The sequence below is a fragment of the Wolffia australiana genome, chromosome 9 (assembly GCF_029677425.1).
Source record: "Wolffia australiana isolate 7733 chromosome 9, ASM2967742v1".
NCBI classification, from domain to species: Eukaryota; Viridiplantae; Streptophyta; class Magnoliopsida; order Alismatales; family Araceae; genus Wolffia; species Wolffia australiana.
The window spans coordinates 249,524-263,040 of NC_135843.1; the positions used below are offsets into that span (position 1 = coordinate 249,524).

The following is a 13,517-nucleotide window of genomic DNA, read 5'->3' on the forward strand; positions in this document are numbered from 1 at the left end:
CTTTAACAAATATAAAATAGTCCTGAGTGCCATCCACGACACTACCGCATCGGTCCACGAGCATGACCCTGGGGTTGATCATTCCTCCTCCCATGTTTTTCTCAATTAAAAAACCTTGAAAGCCCCTCAACCCAAACCCATCAGTTTAATGCTTGTTTGAATAACCTGGTCAATTGGAGATCTTGTTCTAAGATCACCTAGACAGAGTAGGTTCATTGAATCAACTGAGCTGATGACGAGTCTGCAAAGTCTACCAATCAAGATGGTCAACTAAATTTCAGATTAATCTTCCCCTAAGCTGTCGAAATAATTTATTATTTATTAATTTATATAAAAATGTATACGATTATGTAATATTTTTTAAATTCCTTTATTTTTTCTAATTTTGATAACCAACTCATTTTATCAAAAAAAAAATAACAAACTCATTAATTCATTCCGCACGAATAGAAATAATTTTTATTTAATTTACTGAACAACTAATTTTTATTTTAACTCTGAACTCTTTTGTTAATTTTTATATAATGAACAAATAGAAATATTTTGTGACTTTGCCAATGAGAGAGTGAAAGCGGGGTGGATCATTCTTTCAATCTCAAAATGGCCATTTGCCTTGGTGTCTCGTAACTTACATCAATTTGAATTTTCTCTTAGTCCCTTTTGACTCTAGGGAGAGCTCGACGATTGGGAACAAATAAATGTTATATGCAATCTTCTATGGTTGAACGGGCACAAACGGTGGAGTCACACCTAAGTGACTCACAGACGCGGATAATCTAGGTAGACAACAAACGGTGGAGTCACACAGAAGAGATCACCAGACATGGATAATCTTCACTGGTTCAAATAGTATATTCACGCCTCGGCGGGCCGCTGGTGGCGGGCCTGGAATTCCTTCATGAACGCGGCGAGCCGCTGAGCCCCGGCGACGCCCGGCGGCGCGCCGACGGCGACCGCCACAGCGCCGCCGTGCGCGCTGAGATCGGCGATGCCGGCGAGGTGGGCCTCGGCGACGAACTTCTTCTCGAGGTCTCTTCGGGCGAGGACGAAGGGCGCGTTCATGGCGGACCTGGCGTCGCGATCCGCCACGTGGCAGACGTAGAAGCCGCCGCTGCCGTCGATGACGTCGTAGATGACGTCGGCCTTGGCCTGGTTCCGCCGCTGCACCGCCTCGAGCCCTCCGCGGTCGAGCAGGTCCTCGAAGACGAGCGCGCAGAGGTAGATGGCGGCCGGCGACGGCGAGTTGCAGAGCGTGGCGGCGCCGGCGGCGTGCGCGGCCAAGTCCAGCATGGCCGGCGTGCCCGCCTGCGCGCCGCCCAGCAGCCCGCGTCGCACCACCGCCACGGTCAGCCCCGCCGGCCCGACGCTCGCCTGCGCGCCCGCGTAGATCATCCCGAACTTCTCCACGTCCACCGGCTTCGAGCAGAAGTTGGCCGACATGTCCGCCACCAGCACGGTCTCCTGCCCCGCCGGAGCAGGATACTCGCGCTTGAACTCCAGCCCCTGGACGGGCTCGTCGGCGCACACGTGGACGAACCGCGCGCCCGGGCTCGGCCGGAGCTCCGCCGGGGCGGGCAGCCGGTCGAACCCGTAGGGCTGACCTGTCCACGCCACGGTGGCTCGGCAGTGCGGGGCGGCCGCCTCGTAGGCTCGCTCGCTCCAGGTCCCGGTTACCACGTAGGCGGCGGCGTCCGACGTGGACGAGCAGAGGTTGAGGGGCACCGCGTGGAAGAAGGAGGTCACGCCACCTGGCAGGAAGAGGACGGCGTAGTCGGTGGGGATGTGCATGAGCCGGCGGAGCGCGGACTCGGCGCGCGCGATGGCCGCGGCCAGGTCGTGTTTGCGGCGCGCCACCTTCTCGGCGGCGCTGCCGGCGGCGACGCCGGCGCAGTTGGCGAGCTCTGTTTGGGCTTTGAGGGCCACTCGCTGAGGGAGGCTCGCCGGGCCCGCCGCGAAGCTGAAGGTGCGGTCGTGGGCGGGCGGCGCCGCCGGCGATGAGAGGTCGGTGGAGCAGGAGATTGGCCGCTGCCGCCGCCGCCGGTAAGTGGCGGCGGGGAAGGGCGCGTCGACGGTGGAGCTGCCGCGGCGGAGACGAAGAGAAACGAAGGTTGGTGAGGACGATGTGGCCAACATTCTTCGGTAAGGTGGAGAGGAAGGGGGAGTTGAACTTTAGACAGATCTTAACGTTCCCACCTAAGCGATTCTTTTATAGCCGGAATCTTCCCATGTTACGCCCTGGCTCTCTCTCTGTCTCTTTCCCTCTCTCTCTCTCTCTCTATCTATTTCTCCATCTCTCTCTCTCTATCTCTCTCTCTTGCTCCCTCTCGTCTCTCTCTCTATTTCTCTATATCTCTCTCTCTTGCTCTCTCTCTCTCGTCCCTCTCTCTATTTCTCTCTCTCTCTCTCTTGCTCTCTCTCGTCTCTCTCTATATTTCTCTATCTCTCTCTCTTTTGCTCTCTCTCGTCTCTCTCTCTATTTCTCTATCTCTCTCTCTTTTGCTCTCTCTCGTCTCTATCTCTCTCTCTTTTGCTCTCTCTCGTCTCTCTCTCTATTTCTCTATCTCTCTCTCTTGTTCTGTCTCCTCTCTCTCCCTCTCTATTTTTCTATCTCTCTCTCATGCTCTCTCTCTCTCATCTCTCTATTTCTCTATCTATCTCTCGATTTCTCCATATCTCTCTCAATTTCTCTATATCTCTCTCTATTTCTCTATATATCTGTCTATTTCTCTCTCTCTCTCTCCATTTCTCTATATATCTGTCTATTTCTCTCTCTCTCTCTCTATTTCTCTATGTATCTGTCTATTTCTCTCTCTCTCTCTCTCTCTATTTCTCTATATCTCTCTCTATTTGTCTCTCTCTCTCTCTCTCTATTTCTCCATATCTCTCTCTATTTGTCTCTCTCTCTCTCTCTATTTCTCTATCTCTCTCTCTCGCTCTCTCTCTATCTCTCCTTTTCTCTCCTCTCTCTATTTCTCTCTCTCTCTATTTCTTTCTCTCTCTTTTTTTCTCCTCACTCTATTTCTCTATCTCTCTTTCTCGATCTCTATCTCTATATATCATTTACACACACACACACACTCTCTCTCTCTCTCTCTTTCTTGATCTCTATATCTCTCTCTTTGTTTCTATATCTCAATCTATCACTCTCTTTCTCTCTGTTTCTCGATTTCTATATCTCTCTCTGTATCTCTTTCTCTATCTCTCTCTATCTCTCTCTCTCTAGATCTATTCCTCTCAAACCTGCGGGCCGCCCATTGGTTGAATGGGATGGAGTTGGGGGCTGAACCTGGGACTTGGGCGTTCTAGATCAAAAAGAGGTGACGATAATCTACGTCCACAAGGAATTCTGGTAAGTATTGTTATTTATTTTTATTATTGTGGACGAGAGGGAGGAAGGCACGTCTGGGTTTCAGCTACGTGTCACAAAGGGTGAGCTGCTTTGTCCAGAGTGTACAGTCAGCCCATCTAGACGAAGAGTAATTTTAGGGTATAGACAAATCGTCCTTGAATCCGTCAAGGTACCTTACGTCAGAAATTTCCCATCTGTATTGCACCGGAAATAGCTTTTAGGATGCCACCCCTCTAGAACTCCTTGCTCCTAGTCTGTGATCAACTTCTACAAGTTCACTTCCCTTTCCCCTCCATGTCCCCTCCATTTCATAGTAGAACTTGGACGCAGTAACTGACTAACCAAATTTCCTTTTTAGTTCAATTTCTCCGAAAATGTGGAAGATGATTATGTATCATGTTACCTAGCATCAGAAAAAAAACCATATAATGCTTACTTTGTTGATGATAATTTCAAAAAATAATTAGACACTGATGAATGGCAAAAGAACTGTACATAGTGTTCATCGTTTAATCTAATAGACTTAATGGAATTGAAAGGCTTGTTAACCTAGGAATAAAACCGATGGTAAAATCATCAAAAGACTCAATCTCCAAGTTGATGAACTCGACTTTTACATAGTTTAAGTATGGAGTTGTTGTGATTCGAGCGTCATGCAATAAATTTATGAACCTCCATTAGTATAGTAAATAAGAAAGGGTCGATCCTCAGGGAGCCTAGGTAATTAGATTAGGTGATTCAATTTGGATGAGAGAGAAATAACTATGATTATAAGAATGTGATTTTAGATGAGAGATGAAGAATTATAGAAGTTTAGAAGAGGGTATAGAATGTGAGATAAGTTTAATACAGTACTAGATGTATCAAGTGCCACACCTAGGAGTTTTGGGAAGGGATGATTAAAGGAAAAAGAAATGGAAATGAGATGAATTCTAACGGTTATAAAATAAGGGGTGTTAGGTTCGTATAGGAGAATTGGTGAACTTTAGAAAGATATGATAGTAAGGGAGTATGATTGTTTAATGACTACTATTAGTGTAGATATGAATTGAAGTTGGACGAGATTTGGTCCAGTAGAAGTAGTAGAAAAACAATTGGGGTTGATTAAAGTTGAGATTGAATTGTAAAACACTGAGGAACACAATCTACTTCATTGAACTGTAAAACAGAACTTACATTATCCATGGAAGAGATTACAGAGAGAACCCAAATCCAAACCTTCGCACAAATCCCAATTGAAGCCTATCCTAGGCAGGGTGATGCTTGGTTTGCCACGATCATAATCCTTCAGCTGTTTTCGCTTCCACAACACTCTCCAACATCAATCAATGCAGAGAATGGGCCTTCGAATTTCCTTCACCTTCTGGTCACCTGCTAAAGAGAAGCGAACAAAAGACAACCCAAAGAGAAACGATAATGGATACTTAAGAGGCCTATTAGGGTTAATGTCAGCTGTTGATTGGTGGATCTCCTGATCCACCGAGAATGGAACACGGGTCGCGCTCTAAGTATCCCTTCTACCACTGATAATCGGCCTGTAGATGGACTGCCTAAGTGCTGCTAATCGGCCGTATCCCTTCTACCACTGCTAATCGACCTGTAGATGGACTGCTGATCCACCGAGAATGGAACACGGGTCGCGCTCTAAGTGGGCGCGACCGTATCCCTTCTTCCACTGCTAATCAGCCTGTAGATGGTCCACGAGTCTTCAGCATGACACACTCTAAGCGTCCAATCAGATGATCTAATTTCACCCCTTTTTAATAGAGTTGCTGTATCTTCTCATTAAACATCACTTTAACCCCACATTTCTATCTTTCTACACCCTCCATGGTAGGACATTTTGCGGTTATTTATGCTTCATCTCTATCTTGGATACTGAATACCCTGATTGGTTATGCTCCGAAGTGCAAGGTGTGTCCGGTTCTTTGTCGGTATCGTTGTTGCGCCCGTACTGCAGCAATTTCCCTATCCCTTGCAACCAACTTCTCATTAAAAGAGTGAAAATGAACCATTTGACTTCAGAAGTCAAATGGGGTTAGTTTACCAAAATTAACAGATTAATATGCATACAATGATGTGTATCTCAATTAAAATAATTCATTTCATAAATTTGACATGTCATGTTAATTTACGCATAATTGGATGTTTCTGTCATAATTTATCATCTAAAATAAGTCATTTTAATGCATGTATACAATGACAAATGCATGCTTATCACAAGTTCATAAAGTCGATAAGTTATATCATACCAAACACTAAATTTTTAACCATTGTAATATTTCCCAAAGTATAATTTATTTATTTATATATTTTATAGGTGAAAATAAAGTTATCATACTACATTAATCTGCATTATAAGTGAATTTTCAAAATAGAAGTGCTGATTCATTATCCCCTATCTGGTACTGTTTTATTTACATTCAAAGTTTTATTATCACAATTCAAGTGATATAATCGCTCTGTCGAATAACTACTTAGGATTTTTAAACCTTTATTTATATGTTTTACAAAGTCCTGTCAGCTATTCTTGGGTTACTTAGGCTTCATCATCCATCCAAAATTGGTTAACATAGTGAAATATAACTAATAAAACTCAGACTTTATGCTCTAATATTAAAAATACATTGATGCTTCTATCACCTTGCAAACAATAAAATCCAAAATCCATGGGTTCCTCTATTGAGTCCCTTTGATAGTGTTTAGATATTTGGCCATGAGACATATTCTCACAGCTCTTCGTACACAGAAAGTCTTTACTGTCTTCACAAAAGATGCCTCAAAATATTTGAGTTGATCTCCTGAACATGTGATTCTTACAAAAAAGAAGGGGCGCTCTTTAAGAGAGAGAAAGGAAAAGGGTTACCCAAGTGAGGTTTGCATGGGTATCTCTGAAATGAAATTTCCTCCTTTTATATTTAATAATGCACTTTTCAAAAAAATTCTTGCAAATTAAATGCAGCTTTCAATGTATAATAAATATCTTATGTATGACTCTAATGTCTAATAAATACCCTCTAGATCCATTTACAAGTTCAATTAATAACTATAATAACCCAATAACCATTATTAGTAAGCCTTTATAAAGTAGCTATATGGAAAGCATAAATTAATTGATCATGGATCAATTTAATCCAATCAGTTGGTGAAATTTCCAGCTTATCGGAGGCCAAATACTCCTTGTTCTATGAAAGGTATGGAGGAGTATGCCAACTCTTTCATGAGAATATAACTAATGGAAGTATATGTGGCTGACAAGCCAATCACAAATTTCACATCTCGTTTGATGTTCATTAATATAACATATTCATTATAGTGCACGTGTGATACTTATAATGAAGTCCATTAATACATGACAAACTTAGTGAATTATGATGAGATCGTTATACGTAGATCACTAGTCTTTAAGCATGTATTCTAAACATTCTTATTCAAATGATGCACAAGAAGGACATCGAAGTACCAGGATAGAATAACACTATCTAGCCTTACTCATATGATGAGTATGGCTGGTCTCATAGCCATTAGTGTGGAGACACTAAGGATAGATAGTGGGTGCTCTTTAATGGAAAGAGTTCACTGAATTGATCTGTACAAATCCCTTAATGGTATTATACTGAACTGTCAATCAGATTGATTCACGTCACAGTTGTGTAAGTGGTCCTTAGACCTGAGACACCAAAGACGTCTTGTGGATGGACGATTGTACTTTGACTATGGCCAACGAGTCTCTAATCATGGGATTCTAAACGGTCTTAGTTCGAGTGCATCCAGAAGTTCCCGAAGATGATTGAGTGGTCAAGATGGGATCGTCCACCCTCGGTATAAGAGGTGACAGCTCAAGGAAGATGATGTCATGAAGTTCTTGGCCAAGGCAATGAAATATTAGAGAAAAGTTCTCCGATGATTTCTAAATGCATCAATACTAACTTGGATGACTGATTAGGGTTAGACAGTTGACCGTACCCTAAGTCATCCAAGGAGTGTCACGTGGATGAGGGACTATACGTACACGGTAACTGATGATGTACATGTTCCATGAGTGAGTTGATACACACTCCTTTGTATCTTCTAGAACAGGAGGTGTAGCTTGGCACCCCACGTGTTGGAGACTCAACTTATCGATTGGGTTAAATCGATTAGACATTAATTAATCTATATGTTGATATAGTTAATTAATTTTTAAGTTAAATAAAGGTTATTGGGCTGCTGGAGTCATTATCTAGACTGATACATGGGCCTAGAGACACACACAAATGGTCTTTTGGACGTCAAAAGATATACTTAAGTTTTAGAGGTTTTTTCAAAAAATACCCACATATTATAAATAGGGGAAGACCTTAAACAAAATTCACCTAGGTCAGAATTGTTCAGGGGCCTTTCCCCTTCTTCTCTACTCTCCCCACACATCCTCTCCATGCCCGATGTGATCAGAACGGCGTAATGATGATGATGGAGGTAAAACGAGGCTCGTCAACGAGAACGAGGAGATCCTATGTGGCGAGACCACGTGGATACGTCTAGAGGCTGCACACTTGCAGTTTGACTTGTCTCGCTCTGGGATTCAAGAAATCATGGATCTGATCCATGCATAGGTACATCATTTCATGATTTTTGAGATTTCGTGCAATTTTGGAAAAGTCTTTTGCTGCATATTTTTTTGATTTCTTCATCCAGATTTAGGTCTCTAGAACCCAACGATAACATCATTAGTTATCGTAAAATGTATAATCTTTCATCCATATAAGACTCATGAAATGACTTAGGGTATATTTAGCGGTCAAACCCAAAAATAAATTACACATCATTAAATCAAGAAAGAATATGAAAATTATAACTTATCATGTCACTCAATGTTGAAAAGCTTTTGTTATCATACAGTTCCTCAAATGAGTCTCTTTAGTCCATTTAAATGTCCCTCCTCTAGGCATATTCACACAATCTTCAAAACATTGTATCTTCTTGTCATTCCCGCAAGCTGTGCCTCTCTAAAACTAAATGTATTTTCACACCATCTACTCTCACTAGAAGCAACACTTCAGCAAAAAAAAAGACAAGGAGAGGGGCAATTAAGTATGACTTGCATGGGTATAAAAATTAGGTGTTTCATCTATTTAAGATCTCTGGGAGAATTGAATGAGGTCCATAGTAAACTTTTATAAAAGTTTCCATCTCTGAAAAGAAATTATAAAGTCCCCAAACTTAGAGTATCTTCTCCAACATAAAAATATTATACATGTAACCCAATAGGGCCACATATCAGTCTATTTAATGACTTAAACATTCCAATTAAATTTTTTCCAACCTTATTCATGAAATATATTAAATTCAAAATTAATTATTCATATATTGATGTAACCCAATCAATTGATTCAGTCATTAGTCCATGAGGTGATAAAATATAACTCTTCCTATAAAAGATACAAAGGAGTGTGACAAATCTTCGTGGAACCTTATCATCATCAGCTCTTGAGTATCTGTAATGCCTCATAGATTTGACACTCCTAGGATTATTTGAGTTTGGCCAACTATCAAAACCTAATTGGTCATCCAAATTAGTATTGATATGCTAGGTAAATCATTAGAGAGCTACTTCTTCGATATTCTAGTTCCTTGCCCAAGAACTTCATTGCATTGTCTTCCTCTTACAATGGTGATGTCAATGTCATAATTTTTTCTACAGTTTTATGCATTTATATACATCTACACATCCAAATATTAAATTTATTATGCTATTAACTAGATTATTTTAATATTTATTATGATAGTAACTAGAGTATTTTAATACTTATGAATTTCATACAAACATCACTTTATGCATGTTTTGGGCATTGTGAACCAACCCTTATTGAATTTAATGTTAATTTTTTTATTTCTGATGAATCTGTGCCAAATTTTGAAGGAATTGGCCGACACTTGGACGATTTAGCAAAGTATTTGAAGGATTGAACTTGTGTGTATATCTATACACTAAGACTAAGAAAAACCATATCTTTATGGATATAATGTCAAAATTTTCAGGGAAAACCATATTTTGACTCATAAAAATATTTTCTTACAGAAAATGTTGTCATAAAAATCCCAAAAAGTGAAAAAAATGAATAAAAGTGAAAATATTATTTTCAAATAATTTAATCATTTTAAGCTTTTTTTTACTGGCGAAAACATGGTGTTGGGTATGGCCAACCCTAAGGTTGTTCCCGAAGATCGATCCATCCGTGCTTTGGATGCCACCCAGAGGTGTTTATTTATTAAATGTAGTATTTATAAGAGTCGATAGGCATGGAGTAGGCGTACATGTCCTAGTTACACACAGACCTTACTCGCCCACGCCCATGGTGCAGTAAAGGAAAAAGGTACATGAGTGATATCTAGTAAAGGCCATGAGAAGAGCACTCGTGCCAGCATGAGTATGTGAAGCGCTCGTAGCGAGTGTGATGCTTGGAGTGTGCACAGTCCACCCCATCGACTTTCACAGGTGTCAACGTTTAGGTGCACGACAGGTCGAAATATCAGGCGAGAGGGTGAGCTCTCCTTTTAAGCTTGATAACACACATATATAGTCATTTGAATGCAAATAAACATGTAAATATGGTCAAATTAGGCTACTAAAAATGTGTGTTATTATATGTCATATGTTGATGACTGGGCTTATCCATCTGGTTAAATTTATCCATTATTAATTTTTCATATGTTGATTATTGGGCTTTGATAACTTGCAAATTATCATGTTTAATTGATGAATATTGCATTACATTTATGTGTTTTAATGGCCATATTTGCATGTTATCATATATAAATGGAGATAAATAACTTACACCTTGATTTTATTATTATTTTGAATTTTTAGTATTTTTTTTACATGGTATTTGACCTTTTTTCATTGAATAAATATTTTTTACAGGGCTTAGAATTCTTGGTTAAATGTTGGTAAGGGTTTTACTATTTTTCTGGAATTTTTCCATTTTTTTATAATTTTCTGACCAATATTTAGTCAAGAAATGATTTTACATATTTAAATAATACATATTTATTTATTTGGCATTTTAGAAAGAATTTTATAAAATATATTTTTATTTATTTATATATATCACGTAGCATCCACGTCATTCGCCCGAAATTCGGGCAAAAAAGTGGATGCATACTTTTTTAATAATAAGAGGGAGAGAGATAGCATTTTTGGCTCATTATGGCATCGCAATGTGCGATGCCATAATGAGCGAATGATTGTGTCAAAAGGAACGGCGCGGTCGGTGAGGAAAAGGTATGTTTTTGTTTTCTTCATATTAATTTTTTCATGCAATAAATGCACAAGGAGAATCAATCTCCGTGTGCATTTATGACGCACAAACATTCCTCGTATGTGCAGTTGGTTAGCCGCGTGCATTGATTGCACGCGGCAATTGACACACGTGCATTCAAAAAAAAGAAAAGAATTATTGTGTTTATTACAACCACAATCGATTCTTCATGTGCATTAAATGCACGCCGCAGTCAAAAAGTGCATGTAATAATGTCTAACAAAAAGCTATTTCGTCTTTTATGATTTTTTTTAAAAAACAGGCGACGTGGCACATTCTCCTCCCCGTAAATGAAGTGTCATTCTCCAATGATTGCGCACTGTGGAAGCACTCAAATACGTGTCAGAATGTGATCTGAGGGCAGCAAAAACAAGAAAAAAGGCATCGGCAAATCAGAAAATGCCATTTTTACCTAATTGGAGGAGAGATAAAATTAATCCAATGGCTAAGATTAATCCTCAGTAAAATGACAATATCTTGAGATCTATTCGTCCGATTGAGCTGAAATTTTGAGGGCATGTTTTTCTTTACCCCCTCACTACCCATTCGGTTGGATTGTTAAATAGAGGACGGGAAGAAAGAGAAATTCACTTTTTGAAGCTCTCCCCAAGGATTTGGGAGGAAGGACACATGAGTTGCTTTGGAAGTCTACGGATCTTGGTTCGTCATTGAAAATTGTAAGTTTCTAATTTGATTTTTGAACTTATTCTTGAAATAAAATTAGTATTGCATTTTGATTCACGATCTGACTTTTACTCTTTAGTTCTACATAGATTTGGATCAATTCTGCATTTTTAGATTTTTAGATTAGGGTTGAATTTCACTTTTCCCCAAATTCTTCTACTTTCTCTCTCTAGGTTAAATCGTCTAATTCCCCAAATTTTATTGCATGTCTAAAAGCCCAAACAATGACATAATTACACATCAATTTTAGGCTTATCAGGCTTATCCATCTGGTTAAACTTACCCATTATTAATTTGTCATATGTTGATTACTGGGCTTATCCATCTAGTTATATTTATCCATTATTAATTTATTAATCACTTTTTAGCTAATAATATTCTTTTTGAAAAGCAACTTATTATCACAAAAGCCATATTATTAACTTATGTTATCTTCATATTTTATTTATTTATAGTATGTTATGTTCATGTTTTGAAAATTAACTTATTTTGTCGTATTGAAAAAATATTGAGCATTTTTTTATGAAATTTAAAATCTAAGATGCCAATGTCAGTTTTGTAAGTCCCATTCTAACAATCTACAAAAGGCACATCCCTCTAATAAGCCAAAAATAGGGGTAAATTTTATGCAATTTTAAACCCTTGTCGTTGTCAATTTTAGCTTATCCAATAAAATTTATAAAACCTCACTAAAGATGTACAATGATGAGTAGAGGTATCATCCAAGGGAGGCTAGTAAGGAGTTCAATTCGATGATTTTTCGATAATTATGATTAATTTGATCCTCAATGAAGATCAAATCAATCTAATTAGACAAGGAATTTATAGAGGGAGGTAGAAGAGATGGGAAGAGTAGAAGAAGGGAGCTCTAAGTTGGATTAATTGATCCAAATGAAAGGATCAAGGAATTCAATTAGAGGGATTTAGAAGGAAATTCTGATTTGGTTGGTTTTTGTAGGTTTGATAATTCAGAACTAGCTACACTATTAGATAATAATGAAAAAAGAAATTTTAATACCCTAGAATTTAAAGTTTTTTTATATATTTTTGTTTTTAAATGCACTTGAACGCTCGGTTAAATCTCTCAATTACTCCTCTCAATCTAATCAGAGGTTGTACATGCCACTCAAGCCAAGCGATTTAGAGGTTTAGACCAGAATCAAGAAGAACAATCAAGAAATTAAACTAACTTCATCCAAAATGCACAAAACTTTAAATACAATGAAGGGAAAGGTACCAAACAGGTTGATCCAAGCTGGGGCTCCTCTCTGTCTTGCAGCTGTGATAGAGAACCATCAAGAATGACCCCCTCCTCTCAAAATTCGGCTTTTATACCTAGGTAAAATAGTAAAAATTACCATTTTAGCACTAATTAGTAATTAATTTTTATATGTAAATGTAGGCTTGATCTCAATGATCCAACATCTAGATAGAAAGAGGGGATCAATACGAGCAAATCCATAAAAAATCGTCTGAATCAGACTTCTGGATCAAAATTTATGAATAAATGAACTTAAACAAATATTAGCCATTGGATTTAAATCCATTCATTTATAATTTTTAAACTGCGCGCTGAGGTGTCATCCTCTGATTGGCTGGTGACTTTTCAACTTCTCCAGGCGAGTGCATCCTCGTTGCGCCACGTACCCCCTTGGCAAAAATAAAAAACAAAGAAAATTTTCAAACATCGCGATTAGAATGCTTTTTGATACGCACTTACGTGTGTGTTTCTTCTTCACTCTCTCCATTCATAATTCGCCACGTCACCACCCATACACGCGCATTGTACGCGTCGTGCCGGCGGTGAACTTACCTCCCACCGCTGGTCCTCATCAAGCGCCATTGGATTCTCATCCGACGGCCACGATGAGGCCACGTCGGTCGGTCGAAAACTTCCCTGCACTTTTGTAAAAAGATCCTTCCTAAAAGCTGGAATTGCCGTATGACGCCGCCCACAGGTAATTGTGTATATGCCCTTTGCGCACTCTCTCCCCTCTGCTTTTTTTCCTAAAACATTAAAACAAATATTAAATCATTTGCAATAAAACCCTAGAAAAATTTAAATGACATCTTTACGCCTGCAACCACGACTGAGAGCTGTTTTTGAGGGCATCATTGCAACGAAAATTTATGAAAAGCCCTTCAAAGTTCAAAAATAATCTTAGTACTCATTCTTTTCTTAT

The 13,517-nt window shown here is 39.3% G+C and overlaps 1 protein-coding gene across 1 annotated transcript; it reads right to left on the minus strand.

The window, feature by feature from the left end:
* Positions 1 to 855: 855 nt before the first annotated feature.
* Positions 856 to 2,133, minus strand: LOC144707845 (phosphoserine aminotransferase 1, chloroplastic-like). Its single transcript, XM_078581095.1, has one exon. The coding sequence runs from the start codon at positions 2,131 to 2,133 to the stop codon at positions 856 to 858; it is 1,278 nt and encodes a 425-aa protein (XP_078437221.1).
* Between the last annotated feature and the right edge of the window lie 11,384 nt (positions 2,134 to 13,517).